The 21,846-nt window shown below is 41.1% G+C and overlaps 2 protein-coding genes across 2 annotated transcripts; both read right to left on the bottom strand.

Moving 5' to 3' along the window:
• Positions 1-7,295: 7,295 nt before the first annotated feature.
• tmem238l (transmembrane protein 238 like) lies at positions 7,296-8,972 on the bottom strand. Its single transcript, XM_079178073.1, has one exon. The coding sequence runs from the start codon at positions 8,942-8,944 to the stop codon at positions 8,432-8,434; it is 513 nt and encodes a 170-aa protein (XP_079034199.1). The 5' UTR covers positions 8,945-8,972; the 3' UTR covers positions 7,296-8,431.
• A 2,584-nt stretch (positions 8,973-11,556) lies between these two features.
• pirt (phosphoinositide interacting regulator of transient receptor potential channels) lies at positions 11,557-11,964 on the bottom strand (the record flags this gene model as incomplete). Its single annotated transcript, XM_079177740.1, has 1 exon — positions 11,557-11,964. One exon carries the CDS (start codon positions 11,962-11,964, stop codon positions 11,557-11,559), a length of 408 nt encoding a protein of 135 aa, XP_079033866.1.
• Positions 11,965-21,846: the final 9,882 nt, after the last annotated feature.

The raw sequence follows: 21,846 nt of genomic DNA, 5'->3' as shown, positions 1-21,846 counted from the left end.
TCAGTCACAATAAACCCTGCAGCGAAATGTAATCCATAATCTGTGATAATGCATCTATATTACCAACTATTCATACATTCAAAAACAAGAAACTACCACATGAATGGGATTATTATTTTTGTTTTGCAGTCTCTTCACGTCGAAGCAGCGTAAAAAGCCTCAGTGCATGATGGTCTTCCTGCTCCACTACGGAATCCATGCCAGGTTTTGCACGATGCACCCTTTGCAGCATCTTGTTACTGTGTAGTGAATGAGGTTAGCTATCTTTTTAAATGATCACGTCTGTAATCAGTACAAACACATCATAACAGACTGACTGGGTTCATATTACGCTGCAGGTCTGTAATCCTGTGCTGTCCCGTATGCAGACCTTGTCATGAGGGTGAGTGACCCTGCCATCTGTAGGCCGCTTGTTTGTAAACACTGACGGGGGGCGGAAGTGGGGCTGTGTGTGTGTGGTTACACGTGCGTACACGCGCGTGCAGCCAGTTGAAGGCCTTCCATCAGATGATAACGCCTCTGACAAGGTGTGAAGTGATCATCAGGCGTTAACAGATGTTTGACATTGAATGCAGCATGGAGGTAAAACAAAACAAAAACAAGACTAGTTAACAGAAGAAGAATAAGCTTAGTGCTGGAACTAGTTTTAGGTTTGTGGGACATAAAACATGTCTTGAGAGGAATGACAAACAACATGCTCTGAATCATCACTACAGGGACATTTGATTTAATAAAAAATGCATTTGTGTGTCTGATATCTTGCATTATTTAATATAACAATGCAATACACAAGATCGTCTTTGTCACTTATAACAAAATATTAGTTCTTGTGGCTTTAAGGTTATAAAATCATCAATTATAGAGCTGTAATTATCAGCTATTAGTACAAAAATAACTAGGGAATCATTGTTGAATAATGAACAAATATAAAACTTCTCAAATGCTTAGCTGTTGCCTGTTTTTAATGTCTTTTGCACTTTTGCTGAGACAAGACGTCTGAAGATATCACCTTGGGCTCTAGAAACTTCTAATAGCCAATTATCACAATTTTCTCTTATTTTAAATACGAAGCCATTAATCGAGAAATCATGATATCAATAAAAATACATCTTCAATGATCCTTACTGATCATTTCCATACTAGAAACAAGATTATAGTTGATGAAAAATATGTTTAATACGAAGTGGTCATATACATTATTGTAATATCCAGTGAACATACAGAAATGTTCATGTTTTCTTCCCCTTTTCTGTGTTTTATTCATATTCCAAATCTTTTTTTCTTATGTATCTTATTCAATTCTGGTAACTGCATTACCCAATTTTTTTCACAACAAGACAAAATTACACCGTAAATGTGCATCAATAATGTTTGAAAACGCAGCATCTCACCTCTTAAATAACAACAGTGGTGGAAGAAGTATTCAGATCTTTTACTAAAGAAAAAATAGCAGAACCGCTCAGTAAAAATACTACAAGTAAAAGTACTCCATTCAATATTATACTGAAGTAGAAGTACAAAAGTATTAACAGCAACGTTTACGTAAATTATTCAAGTAAAAGTACTTGTTGGGCACAGATTTATATTATTATATTATCTATATTATGTTATTGGAATATTTTTACGGGTGCTCTAACATGTAAGAAGCATTTTAATGATGCCGCTGGTAGAGGTGGAGCATATTTTAACTACTTTATATATAGTTGGAAAGGGGAGCTAAATACAACTGAATGCTGAATAAGACATTTTTAGGCGAGCAGAATGTTTCATTAATGTGAAAACATGTGAAAGGGTTGAAGTTGTAAGACAAAAACATGCACAACTCCCAGACCATACGTCTCTGGTAGAGACCTGTCAATCACAGTAAGCCCCGCCCTAAAGCATACCCTGCTTTATGGTCTGTTTGACTCTAAATGGACCATCATTTACTAAATGAACATCATGCTGTATTGAAGAAGACTTGAAACTAGAGATTGCGTCATTTTCTCATAGACTTCTATACAACCTTAGGAGTCGCCCCCTGCTGGTCAGTAGAGAGAATGCAGCTTTAACACACTTCCGCATTGGCTTCGCTCGTCAGAACTGGAGGTCACCGCCTGGTTTGACCTCATTCCAACATGAGAGGAAGAAGAAGTAAAGCTTCCCTGAGGGCTTATTAATTACGTTGAAGGTACAGGTGTACGTTTGGATAGTTTGTTTATTGGATGGAATCCAAAATGGCAGAAAAAAGAAAACCTTGCTGGGAGTTTTGTTTACATTTTAAATATTTAGATATGGACCCAGTAGTTGAGGTGAAATGCTGCCCCTTTGTTTGTTTAGATCACGTGGCTTCATGTTACATATTTCACCTTTAACTGCTGTCAATGCTGTTAAAAGAAGGAGATTGCTTTAAAAACACACATTAGATGACCGTGCTTCTGAATGGACAACAATATGAATCTTAATGTTTGCAGATTGAGTTGAAACAGACCTGCTTGTATTTCAAATTCACCGATAACTTATTTTTTGAGTGTGCATGTATTGAACGTGTTATCTTTAATTTAAATTATTATGTCGGCAGGTCCCACTAAATTGTATTAGGTTAGGTAAAAGCAAAACTATTAAATTAACCTGAGTTAATGAACTTGTATTGTAGTAACACAATGCTTGTGAATTGAGCCAACTAAAAAAACAACTTCTGATCAACAAGAGATATTTAAGCTTACCCAAATTAAGTCAATTAAGTTATATGGACTTAAGGAATAGATTCACAAGCTAGGTATTTTTCATCATCTGATTGGTAGAAGTGAAATGATTAATTTAAGTTACATTCATTAAAACATTAGGTTCTCATCCAATTTATTTTGTACTTGTTAGTTTAACATAATTCTAGTTATTCACCAATACGATTGAAGCAAATGCTGCCCACAATCAAAATAAAGCAGTCATGTATTTAATGATTTTTTAACTCAAGCAGGGAATAGTTGAAGGTCCCAGAAGGGCCCATAAGTCGCATTAACCTTTAACTTGGACTCCACCAACCACTGGAGGGAGACATGCACCATCACACTCCTCCAAGAGATGACATCATGGATCAACAGCCATTTTAAGCTTTTAGGGGGAAGTCATGTTCACAAAGAGAGCAGAATAAAAACCCCAATGTCATCACCTGAAGTCTACCAGCATTCATCTGTTTATTAATAACAGGTGCACTTTATATGTAATAGTGTGAAGAGAATGTCTTTCTACTTATATTATATATATATATATATACATACATACATACATACATACATACATACATATATATATATATTTTTTTTCTTACTGAGGCTTCTTGCTGTTGCTCTATCCTCTTTGCTGCCTCACCACTGCTGTGGGACTAATACAGGAGTATCCTATCTCTTATCTTATTTCAATATGAGCTGCCTAATGGGACCCATCTTATCTGAGAATACATTCACATCTGATTGATTGCTTTATTTAAGTAATCGATTTAGTAGTACAAATCTCAGATAACATTTAATATCAAGATTATATAATGAAGCTGCATCTGAAATATTAAATATAATTTTAACTGTCTCAGATGCGATTTTTAGCGCCTATATATGACTCCTTGTAGTATTTTAACGTGTGTATATATATATATATATATATATATATATATATATATATATACACATACACACTCTGTGCTTCTTGTAGCATTTTAACATTTGTATATATACACTGTCTGTGTTTGTAGTAGTGTTTTAACGTTGTTGTACTTTGTGTGTATTTGTGGTAATTTCCACTAGAGCAGTGAGCGCTGTGGCACAGCTAATGGAAGTTAGCTAAAGCTCTCTCAAACCACACGATGGGGATTCATGCTCAGCATTACCTAAAGAGGATGTGCTTCAGCCTGCTGTTTCTATTTGATTTAAGCTGGAAGCAACCATGATGGGGCAAAAGTTGACTGTCCAGAGTTACAAATATGGTTTGTAGAATTATTGGGAAAGAGCAAAAACAACTGGGAATTACAAAACGCAGGTGAAACAAAAAGCTTTTCATACCAAATGCCATAACTCTGTGAACACAGTTCACACTGTCTGTTGTTTTTTATTGTATGTATTGTGATTTACTCTGATGTATTTTAACCAACTTGTGAAGCCGAAGATTAATTTCCACATTTGTAGAGAATAAAAATGATTAGTACAGCTGCAGAAATCTTACCAAGTATGTTTGTCTAATTACTGGATACTTAATATAAGACACAATCAACTAACCGGTAACATTTCAGTGAGATACAGGCACTTGTTTTTAGACAATGCATCTTGTTAAAATTTTCAAATTTTCAATTTTAAGATCTCTTTTTTCTGCTTTAAAGAAATCGTATCACGCTATTTTCACATGTTCTATTGGCAGATTATTTGTTTTACTTATTACAAGCAAAAACTTCTTGGTTGATTTTTATTTATTTTATTTTTGAAATGGTCTATTATTATTATAGTCTGTTATTGTTATAATTTAATACTTTGTCATTTCTATTATCATATTTATTGTTCTGTGTATCTGAGCCTCATGTTGTCATCACTCTCAAAGCAGACCCTTTTGTCTCGAGAGATGCCACTAGTCGAGCACAGCTGTGATTAAGATTATAATGACATATACCGTCAAGACAACTTGGTGGATTTGAGCACAACAGAGCAGGCGGTGTCCTGTGGGGGGGGGGAGGTGCTGAGCAGCAGGGTTTCCACCTCTTTGCAGAGTGAGAGAGACCCATTACGCCTCTCCTCCATTTCCTCTCTCAGGGGCCCCGACCCAAATGGACACATTAATAACTCTCCATGTCTGAGCGGGCTAATGGTGCCTTGAGTGCTGATTAAGGCTGGGAAGAATCGGGCGTGGAGGAAGAGTATTAGTTTCACTCTCCTCGCCCGGCTGCTGTGAACAAACTAAAGATCGCACTGCGTTTATTTTCTTCTTCTTTGGAGCTAATTGGCTGAAACCTGTAGCACATGTGTTTATAGCCACTGGAGCTTTGTTGCTTTGTGAAGGAGCAGGTTTCCTGTCTCTCTACATACCTCAATAGTTTAGTCTGTTGTTCGCGTTGAACTCCACTCTGGGTGGATCTGTTCTAAATAAAACCACAGTACGTGTTTGGCCAGTTTTGATTAAGGAGCAGCCTCACAAAGAACACAGCAACACGTCATTTTAAAGCATGTTTAAATGTCACATTTCTCAAAAGCTTTTCCCTCTCATGTTAAAAATATATTTCAACTCACAACATATACATTCTGTGATAACAATGACATAAATAAGGCACACAGTGTCATGATGGTGCACTTTTAAAAAAAAGTTTCCTCCCAATGACAGTGCTGAGAAATAAGATTTCCACTCCAACAAAGTCCAGTAATCCCTGCTGTCCACATTAAACATGACATGTTGTTTTCACCCTGAAGTCAAAGGGAATCGTTGTTTTTCTTCTTTTTATATATATCTGCTGCGATTATTCAAATGTGTTCCTTCCTGGATTTGGTTTTATCTCACATCCTTCACGGAGGCAAAACCTCAGGGTTCACAAACTCATGATTCTTTAAGGGAAGCTTCTGCTCCAATCTGTCCTGCCGGGGCCCCTCCTCATCCTCATGCTGCTGGGTTGAAGGAGTCGCATCAGCTGGAAGCCAGCACTGGACTCAGTCCTGCTTCCCTCACACCGGAGGTCACGGTATGTCCGGCTTGACCAGGTTGAGCTCCTCCTCGGTCACCGTGAGGTTCCCCGTGTACCAGAATATCCAGAAGAACAGGCTGAAGAAGATCAGCAAAGGCCCGGACAGCACAAAGAAGTCCCAGTAACTCAAGGGAGCGAAGATCCCCACGAAGAAGAGGATGAGGCCGACGACGTCGAAAAACACAGCCAGCGACAGGAAGAAGATGGTGTACTTCCCCTGCTCCATGACGGCGCTGGGTGAGACGGTGGACGAGGGGTGGATGTCGTCTCAGCAAGTCTCTCCGGTGAAGTGCTGTCCTGTCCTCTGAATCATTCGCTCTCAGTACGCCTCACATTCCTTTTAAATGCACAAGACTCCCGGTATGGAACCACAACAGGTTCTACTGTCCATCCTCATTCCTTTGCAGGGCGGACTTGTTTTGCACCTTTTCATGTCATTAAAAAACGTGACAGACGCATCATCGACCCCATCGTCTGCAACCCCGCGCGACAGATTTATGCACATATATTTCATAATCAGATGCCACTGAGTTTGTGTTTACACAGAGATAAGCCTGATAATTAATGAGCACCCCCCCCCCCCCTGATCTTTTTGTTCAGCTAATGACACCGACGTGCAGAGCTGCATCAGTGTGTTGCATCTTTTATCAGCTCGCTCTTGACTTTTGCCACTTGAGATTTAACCCAGGAAAGAAATTCACCCCTTTATGTTTAACTAGGGAGCAGCTCTGCAGGACGGATACACCGCTTTTCAAGCCTTCCCCCGTAAATATTTGCTCATTCACGGGTCACGCATCTCCATAATGACACCTATTGTGAAGCGACTGTCACAAAGAGGAAACACATGCAATGGAAACTTTCCTGCCGAGCGGCTTGTTTGACCAGTCAAGCTGCCACTATTTGTGTCTGCTCTGTGGCTTTCACTCCCCGCACCTCCCACCAGAGCGGCTGGATTATGTTTTATTGACTGTAACGTTGTCATGTGTTTGATTTAAAGATGCGTGAGGCCGTCAGTCATGTTAACTGTGTGCGTTAGAGGTTGTTTCACTCGCAATAAACAACACCCTGGCAGGGACGGGGACATTTGCATAAGGTGTGTCATTATTTGGAATCCAATTTGTGCGTCAGTCTATATTCTCAAAATGAAATAAGCAGAGACAGATACATCTTAGTGGATATACAGCGTGTCATCCTGGGTGTCACATGATCCTCTGTTGAGGATTGTCAGGTTTGTTTACCTGACACCAAAACCATTGAGGCAAACCAGTCGGACCAGTGATTGTGTTGCTTCCAGCGCCGGCCGAAAAAAGCAAACATGACTTGAGTTCACACGGTCAGGCAGCAGCTATGACACGAATAACAGATGTTCAATGTGTTTGGCGAAGCATTCGTGTAAAGAAAAATGATAAATTAAGATGAAATATTGGAGGACAATCAACAAAGGAACATTTCTCCTTGTTGAATGGACACAACAGCCTTTCTGAGAACGCTATAAACTATTGTGTTGATTCGATATACTTTCAGCAAGAAAATAAATAAATTATAGAGTTATATTCCAGCAGAAGGCCGGATTAACCGGCAGCCCCTATTGACGCCCATCCCCCCCCCCCCCCATCCCCTGATAGGAACGGTAACTCGATACCTTTAAGCTGGCGCCTGAAACAACCCAGCACCAAGTATTATCCAAAGTTATCCAATCAAACGACACCTTCAATCGATAATTGTTCTGCCTAGATCCATAAATAAATTGACTATTTGATTGGTTTTGGTTACAGTCAATCATCGCGAGCGTTTATCAATTTAATGCAACCTGTGATTGGCCCACTGCAGCAACCTTTTCTCTGCCTATCCGCATAGTTAGGACATTTTGGATGTGTGAAGGGCCGCGTCTGATGGTGTGACATCACTTTGGCCGTGCGGGTACTTGTGACCCTCACAGATTAACCTGGGACCCTTATAAAGTAAGAGCTGGTCTGGATCATATTACATTACATTACAGTCATTCAGCAGACGCTTTTATCCAAAAACGACTTACAATTCAGATTCTGTCACATTTCTACACCGGGCACGACAGGAGCAATTTTGGGGTTTAGTGTCTTGCTCAATATAATTTAATATATATTAACCAACACATTTGAAATGAATAGATGCCAATCCAGCTTTGCATGACAGTGTGGAAAAAAAAAAGCTTTGAAATGTCATTTAGACCTCGATGTTTGGAAATAAAATGTCAAAAAAACTTTTGAAATCCACAATTTCAAAAGTTTCTTGTAAAGAATTATGACAGTTAGTTGTAATTCGATGCTCAATATGAATTTACATATTCATATTCATTCATTGGTTAATCGTTAATGGAAACTTAACTGTATGCTTGTCTGTGGACCTTGCTCAGATGATCTGCTGTCCACTGACTAAGACTTTCTAACTATTGATAGGATTTGAATAACTCAGAGTGAACCATCTAAACACACCCTTTGTTCTTTATCAGTATAGTACCAAAGTCTTTCCAGGAAACAGACCTGTAAGATAAAGTGTTAAAACTCTTTAGTGTCAGGTCTAAATATATTGAAGGGTGTGCCTCAGTATTTCTAAAAACCCAGTCAATGAACCTTCATTTAGTTTTGTCTGAGAATGATATAATAATATAGAACAGTCTTTACAGAAGAAGCAGCATGGCTATGTATGGAAGCAGACACATGTAAAGCATCTAATGTGAAGCTACCAGTTTCACCAGCTGGAGGTTCACATCTCTGTCTTTTCTTCTTGTTCTGTCTCCGCTTTCTCCTCCACAGAAAGGGAGTCCACAGACTCCTCGTAGCCCTCGTAGCCCTCGTTGTGGTACGCTGTGGATCTGCCCCACGTCACCCGGCTGGCCTCGCGTGCAGGTGCGCTCACCTGGCTGCCCTTCTCCTCCTTCTCCTCCTCCAAGTACTTCACGCGGGCCTCCGGCTTCAGCTTCTGGCTCAGCCTCTCCGTGAGTTTCCTCGCCAGCCGCGCGACGCCGCCGCTCTTCTTCCTCATCAAGCCGTCGTCCTCAGACACCCGCACGTTGCCCACGTACCACATGATCCAGAAGGCCAGGCTGGTGAAGATCACCAGAGAGCCGGTGTAGATCAAGAAGTCGCCGTAAAAGCGGCCGCCGATGCGCACGTCTGCGAAGATGCCGATGAAGATCAGGATCACGCCGAGAACGTCGAGTAGGACGGCGGTGAGGAACAGAGACAGGCATCCTCCTATGCACTTTATCTGATCCATGGCGGGGACATTACCGCTGCCTCGAGCTCGTATAACGGCGAGGATGGCGAGCCGAGTGCAGCGCGCTGTACCTGCAGAGAAACGCCCCACCTCAAGAGTGAGGGTAAACAAGGTGTTTCCCTCAGGCGGCTTCAGTGTACACACACACACACGCACAATGTTGTTTCCTTATCCTGTTGTTCTTCATTAAACACACATCTAAATGTCGTCTGCTTTGCCATAAATGCAAAAGGACTTGCAGGACATGTGATTTGACATTCAAATTGCTATTCAGGGTTTAAATGCACCATGACTCAGCCTTTCTCTGAATGTGATGCATATACTTTGTTTGAGCAGGATTATAGACCACTTTCTAATGGTTAAAGGGCCAGTGTGCAGCATTTATGTGGCTCTATTTGCAGATATTATAATATTGATATCATATCATATCATCATCATATTTTCATTAGTGTTTAATTGTTGTGTTTTTCTTTACTCTTTATAAGGAGTGGTTGTCCTATGTGTTGCAGCGCCATGTTTTCTACAGTCTCCCTGTTTTTACGTTACTTTAGGGCCACGTAGTTCCCTGACACGCTTGTGAAAATGCAGGTTTGTGAGCTGCAAAATACCGTGGTACCGTTGCTGCTAAAATAGTTTTATTTTGGTAAAGATGGCTTCTGGCGTCACCACGTTTTGTTTTGCTCTCGGCGGCTCACACTACGGACAGGGAGGAGTGAGCGGAGTGATGTTCCGTTTATTGCAATCTGCAACTTCGCCACTAGATGGCACTAAATCCTACGTACTGTCACTTTAATATTTGGGCCATGAAATATTAGAACGTGACCCATTTTTTTCTAGTTTCTTTCTTCTATCATGAACAAATGAGGCGGAAACTAATTTGCTATTTATTACATTTTATTACATTTATTTGCATGTCCACTATTATGGAAGGTTTCACTGAGAACATTTCTTCAACAGGAAAATGGATTTTACCATTAAAGGTTTTAGCCAAAGTCTTTTCAGTTGATTTCTGTCTTGTATTTTATTGAATAGTTGTTTTAAGGCCGTAAACTCAATATTATTGTCATCATTGATTTATTTTTTGTTTATTTAAACGAGTTAGGGGTTTGCTTTTAGGTCCAATGTTACAATAAAGGCATTGGAACCGTCTAAGAGACAGGGCCCTGGAGTTTCCTGTTTTTGATGGCTACTTTTAGTTAACTCAACCCAAACGTTGACTTATTTGTTACGTAACTTCCGTACCAATGCAAAGCCAATCCTGCTGTTATTTCAAACCAATTACCTATTTGTTACGTCACCTTTGCACTTAAGTAACGCACCGTCTGTAGTTATTTTAACCCAAACCACGACCTTTTCCTAAACCGACCAAGTAGTCTTGTTGCTTAAACAAGACTACCAGCTCGTGTTGCTAGACGTTAGTAGGAAAACACACACAAAATAAAAAAAATACTTTTCATGAGTTATCATAAGAACCATTGTATAGGGATACTTTGCATATGGTCATATTATCCCCTTATAAATTGACGACAGTTGCCTAATTAAACATCTAGTAACTAGTTCCACTCACAGTATCGGGCTCTTTAGCTGCTAAATGCTCCACTATGTTCAACAGCTAGTTGCTAACTTTTGTGTGTGTTGTTTGGTGCTGGGTAAGTAATGTAAACAGTTTTTTTGTGTGCTTTTTCACTGAAAACAGTGTCCGCAGCTCAAAATGTTGATGTTGAGGGCAGTGAGAGAGAACCACAATGTAAAACAATGAGCTGAAAGATACTAAAACTCTGTTACTGTGCAGAATACGGTCGCTTGTAATTATCTACTTTGTTTTCTTGTGTAAAACAAAATAAATCAACAATAAGTCATTTAGCAATAATGTTTCATCAACTTTAGCGTTCATGCCCATAAAGCTTATTTGAATTAGAGATACAAGTAGTCATGTGATCCATTACATATCGATTATAGCTTAGTTATTCGGCCAAAGACTATTTCATTGAATATGAATATTTCATGCTTATAATGGACGCTGGGTCAGAACGGGTTAAATAAAACTTCATATTTAACTCTAATGTGCTTTCTGGTCACAGCAGTCAAATGTTTATCCTTTACATATAGTTCAGGATGAATGCACGCAGACTAAGGACGCCGGTGGATGCAACGAGACTCAGTAAACCGGGAAGTGACAATTATAAGCTCTCAAAACCTTTAATTATTCATGAATCGGCATATACTGTACCACACAGCATTAGGAAATCCCCCTTGTCCACTTTTACCTCATGAATATTCATGAGGACAGTTTGCTTTCTAGTATCCTTCTCGCTTAAGTTGTGCGTGAACAATTGCATTTTTGCTCTCGCACGTTGTCGTCCTTGTGCTCTCACCTTCTCCTTTTGTTCCACAGCACACGGTTATTAATGCAAAACGTTTTCATGCACACTTGAGATAAGCGCTTAGCGTTGTCAATCCCAGAGAAATAAACATAAATGTCCCCACGCGGAGTCCTTTAATTATGAGTTTCCACGGAGGCTCCCATGCTGGAAATAAAGGTGTATTTGGATCCAGCGTGCTCTTAAAGTTCCTCCCTTTGAACGGCGTCCAAGCGTGAAACTCTGTGACCGTCACAGGTTGAACACCGGAGGCCTGTAGTAGCTGAGGGGCTTCTTCATGCTCAACCGCTTCCTGTTCTCCTTGGTGATGGGGATAAGGACCACGCCCACCACAAACACCATCAGCCCGATGGACAGCAGGGCCGGTCCCATGATGTTGGTCACCTTCTTGCAGTGGCCGGCGAACCACAGGCCGCTGATGATGATGCCGCATGCCAGGAAGCTGCCCCCGGTGGACATGAGGTGGATGGCATACCAGAACTCCTCACACTTGCCGGGGGAGGTCTCCGCGGTCCAGACGGACTCGCTGCGCGACAGGCTGAACACGGTGCTCTCTGTGCGGCTCGGGGGCGTCAGCTGGTCCCTGGACTGGGAGAGGGTGCACACTCCCAGGGGGATGTTCTCCGGGCTGCCTTGCATGGCCTCCTGGGTGACTCTGTAAACGCGGAGCAAGAAACCACATCTGAGGTCTCTGATTCCAACACAGAAAGTTAAAGTAAAATCTTTTCTGTAAACAACATTACTTATTTTAAGAGTGATATACGTCATAAAAAGTGCAGATAAATGTGATCAGAAAGACACTTTTGAGCACTTTAAATCAGACATCGGGGGCGTGACGTATAAAAGACACGGAAATGTACAAAAATTGCAACACTTTTTCATTAAACGCTTCAAGCAGAGCAGCGTTTGTCAAACTGTTTTGCCTAAAAGCTACCGTAAGATATTTTATTGAGTTTCCTTTTAGAGAAACACTCAGAGAATTTGAGTTCCCACAGTGTAAATCATGTTATCGTGAAAGGTTTTGCACGCCGTCTTAATTCGGACACAGTCGCCGTATTGTTGCACACGATAGTTTAGACGCGATGTGATTGGTTGATGCATTTATTCGCGGTTTTTAAAAGATAATTCTGAAAAAAATATGGCGCTTTTTTGCTGCGTAATATTCAAATTCTGTGTAAAAAGTACTCATGACAAAAACAGCAGTTATATATATTGATGTATAATCTAATTGCACAATGAAAAAAAAATGCTCGCATTCTTAAAAAGGCCTTTAAATTGTTAAAATGTTGACTTTTCCCCCAAATCAGCTCTATGGAATAACACATAATATTCTACCTAATGAAGTCTTCCAACATTTCTTGCCACTGGAAAAACAGTTGAAAAGCAAACGAATAGAAGTAACAACAAACACCCACCTTTAAATCTGGAGCAAGTTTTCTTTGTCTGTATTTTTTTGAAGAATCAACAATAATATAAATTCTCTTCACCATCAGAAATATCCAGAAATGAGAAGGAGACGCTGACAAACAAAAAAAAATGTCCGCCCACCAGGGAAACCAGTAACAAATGCAGTGCTACAGATTCCCACCAAACAACCATCCACCCTTCATACGCCCATCTCCACCTCCTCAAGAGAAAGCCTGTAAACCACCAACATCCCCTTACCATCATCTGCCATCGCAGGCGGTCAGTACATCATGTTGCATCCAGGGCGAAGAGCTTTTTCCGGTCCCCAGAGGATATCCACAGACCCCGAGAACCACTCAGGCCGACGCCCTCGTTGGTCTGTTAAAATGATTTCACAAACTTCTACCAAACAGTTCGGCGTTTCTTTTTTTGTTTTGTTTTTTTTTGTTTAAGAAGCCTTGAAAAGGACAATGAGGGGGGGAAATATCTGCCTCTATTGGCTGGTATACTCTTTCCACACAAAGAGGAGCAGGGCAGGGCAGCGACTAGAGGAAATGGCTCTCTGTTGTAGCCGGGATTGATGTAGCAAGCAATCACCAGACACTTTCCAATACAGCCTGATATGTTGGCACGGTATTGATCCCAAAGTACCCTGAAGCAATTATCTGCAAGTTGTAGTTTTGTTCTGCCACATATGAGATCAATGACGTCAGTGTAGCATAAACAACCCTGAGAAAACGCAGGAAGTCTTCCAATTTTGGTCGAATTATTGTTATTATTTTTTTACCATCTTGTTATTCACCATCTAAAATGTCCCGCTTCAGATTCACAGGCCGGGGAAACACAAGAGGGATGTTTCTGCAACTTGACACTCCTGCTCCCATCAGGCAGCCCTTATATTACATTTGTGTCTTTGTTGCTTTGCGTGCTCTTTGGGGAAGACAAGTGTCAGTGTGTCGCCATTGATCTGAACATGATCTCTCTCTCTCTCTTTAACACAATTACGCTCCACAGAGAGCTCTAAACCGGCTCTTCAGGATCTGCCACTTGTGCTTACTTAATAAACACTCACGCTCCTGCATGAACTCCTTTAAATTACCGCTGTGATTGGTTTAAAATGCACCACTGTACCATCATGCGGTGCGACGCTGACACATGATGAATCCTGTCAATACGTGCAATGAGCCGCTCAGTCCAGCAGAGAGCAGTACCGGCATGTGTGTTGAATTTGGATTGAAAGCGTCATTAAGTTTTACTGGAATATTTCTGGGCAGGATTAGTTCATTAAATCCGTTAATTTAGAGGAGACGACACAAATCATCACCGTGAAACTTCACCCAGTTGATTACTGACATTAAGACAATCATTTTTCAAATCAGGCTGTGAATGATGTGTGAACAAACATAGTAAATTAAACACCTCAATGTGTATTTTGGATGTCTGAGAGAAAAAGTGTTATGGAAGCAAAATAGCCCAAAATCTCAAAATTGACCAGTGCATGAAAACCAATGTTTTTCTCTGTAGTTTCTTGCCTTAATTCAGTATTTCTGTAGTTCCCTTATAGCCTCAATTTCATTCTGACGTGACTTCTGGATCCAATTCCTTTTTATTTTGCAGCCACTTATGAGAAATTAATTAACCATTCCATGTGATGTGCCACAGTATCTTGCGATTATGATGTGGCTAATTCTCTTTAATGGAAATTTAAGTGGGTTGAATCCCATTCACTTGATAACGGTCGTCTGAGGGTGTTTAACGCTGCTGGGTAAACCTGCTACAGGACGAGATGGAGACCTCCACATGACCGCGTGGTTGATGAAGATTAGATAAGATATACGTGGTTGACACGTCAGGGCAAAGACCTTTTCACCCATTTATGCATTTTACTGCTCAGTCGTAAGGATTTGATGTTTTTCTCTCTTTTATCTGATCATAAATTGAATTTTTTTAAGTTTTGGACAGTTTGTCCGACAAAGACAAACGCGCTTTTTAAGCGAAATGATGATTTTGACTTTACTATCCATCCCTTAGCAAGCAGAACCTGTACATATGCCTTTACCTCCTCGTAGAGTGGTTTGGGAATAGATGCATACATTTGCTGGACAGGAATATCATCCTTAAGGTTGATGCTCATTTGGAGAGTGAGGATGCATCCGATGTCATCATCATCCTGAGCAAAAAGCTCCAGAATCTTCATACAGCATTTGGTTGACTTCATCGCCCCTTGCGCCCTATAACTCTGCAAGAGACACCTCCACCCCTCCACCACTGGACCCGGCACCAGTTGCAAGTCTTGAGAATAGAAAGACTCTTCCCGCTGTGCGACGTGCTCGGTGCACAGCCGGCAGTCATCGGAGTGCCACTGCAGCGCCTCCTTCTGTGTGATCTATATCAACGATCGGATCCCTCTGGCAGAGATGCAGGGCACAAAGTCAACAGCCACACTGAAAGGCTCGGTGACTATCGAAGGTTTTTCCAACAACTTAGCCACCGGGGATGTGTTCCCAGCCCCCGTTCACCTCCAATTGGTCTCGGGAGCAGGACGTGGCTGAACGCCTTGTCGCTGGGTTTGTTGAGCTGAAATTACGGTACTTCCCAGCAATTAAGTACAGAGAATGTCCGCAATACCAAAAGAGTAACTTGGAACTTCAAAGACTTCCAGGAGGTGCATTCAAGCGGCAAAGAACCATCTACTGAGGCCAGTAGACCACTGCCAAAGGGAGCTGCTCCCACCACCCAGGCAAAGCGGGAGGATCAGGAGATAGAGCAGCATTTTGAAGACATTCAGGGTTTTCCAGGATGAGGACGGCCAACAGAGGGTCATACGTACTCGTTCCACATGCCTGCCTGTGACCACAAAACAAAATCTGGTCTTCACAGGAGTTGTCACTCGTGGACATTGATCCAAGTGTCAAACTTGCTCAGGCTTAGCAACGCTACATTCAAGGCTGCCAAGAAAGTGGCATTCCTATCAGGACCCCGAGAGGCTTTGAGGACAGACGGACGTCCTTTCATTTTGCTGTTCTCTTTTGTTTTAGTTTGTGTTATTATTGTGTGATCCAGAAGATGAGGAACTATTTATTTGTCATTGTTGTTCCAAAAAAAAAAAAATTAAACCTCCACATAGACTGCCTTGACGTGGGCATAGGGGCTTCTAGAACCAAAGAGTCTCAACATGGTTAAGTTTAGTACAAAATAACATGTTTAGTGTTAGGATAGGGGACGAAAACCACATCTGGATCCTTCTTGAATAACTTTTTCTGTGAATGTCCCAAGGACTTCCAGGTAGGCTCTACCCCCACTAATTCAAGCCCAATCGATCGGTACCATCCCCGAGGTTCTAGGACCTTGGGAAGGGCATCTCCGTGGCTTGTGGCCACACTTGCTAATTTTTGGTTAGTAGTAGTTTATAAAGCACTGAAATCATTCATTTAGTTAATCAACTATTATTAACTACTAAATGGTCAGGAATCATTTTAAATAAGTAAGGACGAAGAAGAAAACAATGTATTTTAAAATAACTTAAAAAAAAAAGTCAAAACGATGTTCAATTAAAACACAGTGGTGTGTTTCTCAGATGTACGTTAGTCAAAGAGAACCCGTCGTATCACAGGATTATTTGACTTGTTGGTGTTACCAAGTTAAAAAGTTGAGCCAATATATCGGTAAACCCACATACAGGTATCCGTCTAATCCTATTGGATAATACTAACACAGAGGGGTTGCCGGGGATTAGAGCTAATAAGCCTCGTCTTGAGTCAGCACGCCGAGTTCGTCGGGTTTAGGACTGGATTCAAATGAACTGTGGACTTTGAGGTGCAGCGCGCTCACCCTCCGGTTAAAGCCACCAGAACTAAGATGCTCTAACAACTCCAACCCTTGCGTTTTTTTTCCGAGGCTGCGGATTAAACAGAAATACTTTTTGGCCAAATGGAGCCTCACACATGAGCCTCGTTAACTCCTGAGCAAATATCATTGCAATCCGTGCAGCAGCTCATCTGCAGCTATCCACTCGTCCGCAGACGAAAATCTCATATTAACGCATTGGAGCCCTCTTCTGTACAGGTGACCTTGGGAAACTAATTAATCTGCTTTGCATATTTACAGCTTTTTGTTGAGTAATCCCAGGAGAGGAGGCGCGCAAACAACTGCAGCATAAAGGTTCTTTCACCCATGGAAACACAGAGAGGTGTGAAATTCATAGTTCTCTTCCAGCCATCAAGCTCTAAAGAGGAAAACATACTTCTACTCTTGATATCATTGCTCCGTCATGCTTTTAGTTCGTCGCTTTTCTAAGCAATTGACTGTTTTCCCCTGATTTGCTGATCATTTAGTAAAATTCAAAGAGGGCATGTACAACAAATATACAGTCAAACAATCAACAACAAAGTCTGACAGTTTTCAGCTGCCTTCAAAGAATAAACAGGAAATCAAAGAAATAGTTGTTTCCTGTTAGATCCGATCTGTTGATAAGTGTTATTATCAACCACACAAAGTATGTTTTTAGATTAACCCTTCACTGCACAACATGAGACTAATAGCCACCAAATAGCGTTAAATAATACAATTACACAGATTTTCTAAAAAAATGTCTACAAAACGTGGTGTTTGTTGTCAAATCTAAGAGCCAATCAGCTCTTTGATCTGGAGACAGCCGGGCGTTTCCCATCATGCCCTGGGGTCATGCAGTCGGTGGAGAGCTATACTCTGGCGCCTGGCTCTAAAATCTGTGGCCGCCTCGATCTCGTGAGGTCACCGTTGACCACGTGTGCACGACGTCAGAGCAAGTCGGGCACAAATCTAACCGGCATGCATGGTGGGGTGAGTGACGCGGGACTGTGCTCATCTCAAACCAGCCTACAGTGTCTTGCCACTGTCTGTCTGGCAGGATGTCAATTCATTTCCAAAAAAACCTCTGCAACAATATGCTAATTATAGCTCAGATTTTGCACACAGTGCTGAACGTCATCTAGCAATTCACACACCAACACATTTCTGATGTGACCTTCCAGCCTGCCAACGACATCAGTTGTAAGTTTCCGTCATGCTATTATTGTTCCTGCAGCGGCCCAGACTTTAACCCTCGTGGACTTGGCAAAGTTAAAATAAGCTCCTAAGGCCCTGTTCTCACATGAGTTTTGGTGATCTGATCACAAGTGGGCAGCTTTAAGTACAGGTGTGAACGCACACAAGACACATTGAGATCTGATCACTCAGGCCAGGGAATTATGTGCGTTTCCATCGACTGGTTTAGAGCGAATAAACTCTGAAGAAGAAGAGGTTCTGAACCGGAAACATAACAAGTCGGCTTACAAATTATGTCATTTTCCTTGTTGCTGAAACTTATAAATATTAGCACCCTGTCTGTTAATTCAACAGTGAGACAGAGGAAGATTATACATTTAAGACTTAAGGCATCTTCTACTGCTTACACATTTAAGTAAACGTTGCCCAATGTAACTACAAAGTACGGAGGCAGAGTATTAACACTGTGCACACTACACATCTTTGTAATGAATAGTGTTGCGTGATAATGAGCCCATCATGACGCAATAGAAATGTTGGTTTTAACGTATATAGGTCTTTGATTTGACCGAGTGAGGGAATGTTTTTCTCCACATGAATCAAATATGTGTTCAAGCTGTTAATTTTCTTTTTTTTCAGGGAGCAAAACCGACGGCTCGTGCATTTCCCTGCTTTGAAGATCATATATTAGCATACATGGCCACACTGGAATGAAAATAGAGCATATAAAACATGCTGCATTAGGGGTAAATGCTGATGATGGGCAATGCTTTCGTGACGTCAACGGCCCGCTCTGCTCCACCCCTGCTCCGGCGCGTCGGACGGAGGAAGGCAGTGCTAATAGATGCTGCTGCAGAGGAAAAGATGTGGGTTGTATAAACAGATCAATAGCTCAGCCACGTCTCACTTCTGACAGATTTGCTTCCCCCCGGTCTGATAATTGGGCAAATAACAAAGTGTGCCACACTCCTGTTGATCTGATGGATCGTCTGGGCTCACTGCTGTACTTTTGTCAAGGTGGGGACGATGGACTGAACCTGACCAGGGGACACACAGGCAAGGGTTTTCGACAAATGCTGCCCCGACTATATTGGATGGGGAACGTATTTCCCTCCACCGCTCTTCTCTCACACAGTCTGGTCACTTGATAAATGTGATGCTTAACCGTTCAGCTGAGTTCTCACGTATTGTCACTAAAACAATACCTCATATGTGCAATAAACCAGATAAATACACACATTTATTATCTTAAAAACACACATTTTGTTACAGAGAAACCACATAGTTGCTTCTTTTTCTCCCAAATTAAAAGGATTTATATTTTTCTGAGAAAGCTTATTTCTCTTAAAGCTGAAGCAGTATCTCGAGGCCTTACGACACGATTCTTTAGAATCTTGTGAAACACATAAATCACCTCTGTGGCCTCTAAGGTGCAACAATGCAGGGCAGCTTTTAAACAAAGTGCATTAACATTTTCCTCCATATCTGAGCCACTGGACTGTTTTGTTTCTTAATACGGCAGCGAGACATGAATCCTAATGCAAACCACAAAGAGGAAGCTTCAAAGAATACATTTGAGAAAATCACAGTCATTTTCAAATGGCCTCTTTAAAAGTAAGATGTGGAGACCTGGAGGTGTCACTGCCAGTCTGCATGAACGCCGTGCTTTTAGGTGACGGATCAGCCAGAATTCACTGTGAAGACAGAGCCTCAGAGCCTCAGTGGCTGAACCACGCTGGCCGGAAGAATACACTCAAAAGGGCGATTTTCACACATGAAATGAATAATTTGATGGTTTTTCTGAAACGTTATCTAATAAAGAGTCTGTGATGAGTCACGTTTTTTGGCCCATTTTAAATGAGAAAAAAAGCAGCAGACAGAAACGCAGCAGAGAGGAAAACCTTGACTCAACCAACGTGTACTTGAGTGGGATCCAAAAACCTTTTAGCATTTTCATTTTTGATGTTGGCCAGATTGATTTCTACACAATGATTTATGGCTGGTGCTGCTCACCTGGTATAACATCTTAATATGTTTTAGAGGAGTTTTGTTTCCCAAATTTCCGGAAGAGGGTGGCGAGTTTATCATTATCATGCAGATTCAGATTGTCCACGTTTATGACAAAAATAAAATAATTTCTTGTCACGTCACTTCCTGGAGTCTTGTCGTCATCGTGGTTTCGGGCAATTTAACTTCCAGAAGTTACTCCCTCAGCCAGGAAATATAAAATCCCTGTAAAACCACAACAGATTAAAGATGTTCGTGTTAATTAGTAAAGGTTTTTGGAGGTTTTTTATTGAAGGCATGTATAGTTCAGGATTTTGAGCGGGAACCAAATACCTTTTTGTATTTTTATTGTTGATGTTGGTCAGTTTGATTTCTACACATTAGAACTGTAGCCAACAGATCAAAAAACTTTCTAAGAATAATAGCTTCCATCTCTATTCAGACTTTCATATTGAACTTTCATACAACTTTCATCAAAGAGCATCAGAGGTGTTCTATGTTTGGAGGACCAGCACGTACCGCATACTTAGAGTGCTAGTCAGAAATATACAAAAGACTGTGTGGAGCACGGTGCACTTAAGGTGAATAAGGGCTGTGTGAAAGGGTTTCTCCGGTCCTCCTGTTAATATATACGGCCTGAACAATGTCTAAGAGAGTACAAGGGTGGTATAAATTGTGTTGGTGCTCTGTATGAAGGCTTAAAAAACGGCCATACTGGAATATATGTATAAGAATCTCACTTGAAATTCCAAGTCTCAGAATTATCCGCATTAATTAAGGAAACACTTTAAAATGTGCAATCATGTGCACTAAGTGACACGAATGTACCTAAAAGTATAGAAGATCTCACGGCCGGCTGCTTTGAAGTTTTGGTTCAGTCTCAGGTGTTGATGTCGCAGCAAGTGGGGAAAAAAGCTGTAAAGTACCTCACTGTACTCCACCTGCTCAGCAGCAAACAGCAGACAGTGTTAAGAGACCAGCTGGTGAACATAGTGGAAGCTAAAGAAACAGATATTTCCCTCAGGAGGTGGTGGAGACCAAAAACAGAGCTAAAGAGAGAATATTGGGCTTATATTCATCAGGAAACACAAAGACTCTTAATGAACGATGATGTTGCTCCGTAACTATTACATGTTTGCTAAGAAGTTAAAAAGTGATTATATTATAGTGTTTAAACTGTTTCTGCTCTCCAAAAACATCAGTTATTGATAGTTTAACTGAGCCTGTTTATTTCATTCTTACTCTTATTTTATTTCTAAATATAGCTAAACTTGACATTGGGGTCGAGGGCAAGAAATGTCATTAATGTTGATTGTTTTTTGGAATATGAAAGTTATTACACATGACGAATTGACGACACGAAAGTGCGAAATACTCGCCTGTGAATATTATTTGTCTCAGGCTTTTATTGTAAGTTGAGCGGTTCTGGTCTGTGCTGCTATTTTTCAAAGTTGAAAGGAGGAATTCAAGTTTGCAATCTTGGTCTGGACTTCATGGTGATTGATTTATAAATGTGGACGCGACCGATTTCGAGCAATTGGTTGATGCCTTTATTCACGGTGCGAAAGCTCAGAAATATCGGCCTCGTTGTGGAAAAAAGTACTCAAAAAGAACAGTCAGACGTTATGTATCGGCCTTAGGTAGAGATGTAGCTTGAAGCTCCGCCCACATCAAGTCAAACGTCCCCGAGAGGAAGTCCAAGGAGGGTGATGTCACAGGCCTGGACGTTAATCGATTGACATGTGACCTCTGTGAACTAAAAGTGATTTTCTAGTATGTATAGAAGACTCTGGATTGGTTTGTCAGAAATAAAAAGGGAATGTCAGCCGACAAGTAAACCTGTGCTGCGAATATCACATTTTTAAAGATGTCACCGAGGATCACGAGAGTTGTTATCGATGTGAAAGCTCGCTTTCCGTCAATGAGGAAGGATGATGTTATTTAAAACAGAAGTTGAGTGACTAAACACAAAGAAAGTGAGAGAAAAAGCTCTCAAACAAAAAGTCTAAACACTGATAAACACCGTCTGTTGCCCAAATAAAAAAAGTTGTCAGCGCGATCCTCTCGGAAGCAATAAAACTC

Source organism: Pholis gunnellus (genome assembly GCF_910591455.1).
Source record: "Pholis gunnellus genome assembly, chromosome: 17".
Lineage (NCBI taxonomy): Eukaryota > Metazoa > Chordata > Actinopteri > Perciformes > Pholidae > Pholis > Pholis gunnellus.
Note: the sequence above shows the minus strand (reverse complement) of the source record. Positions and strands in the feature narration are given on the sequence as shown.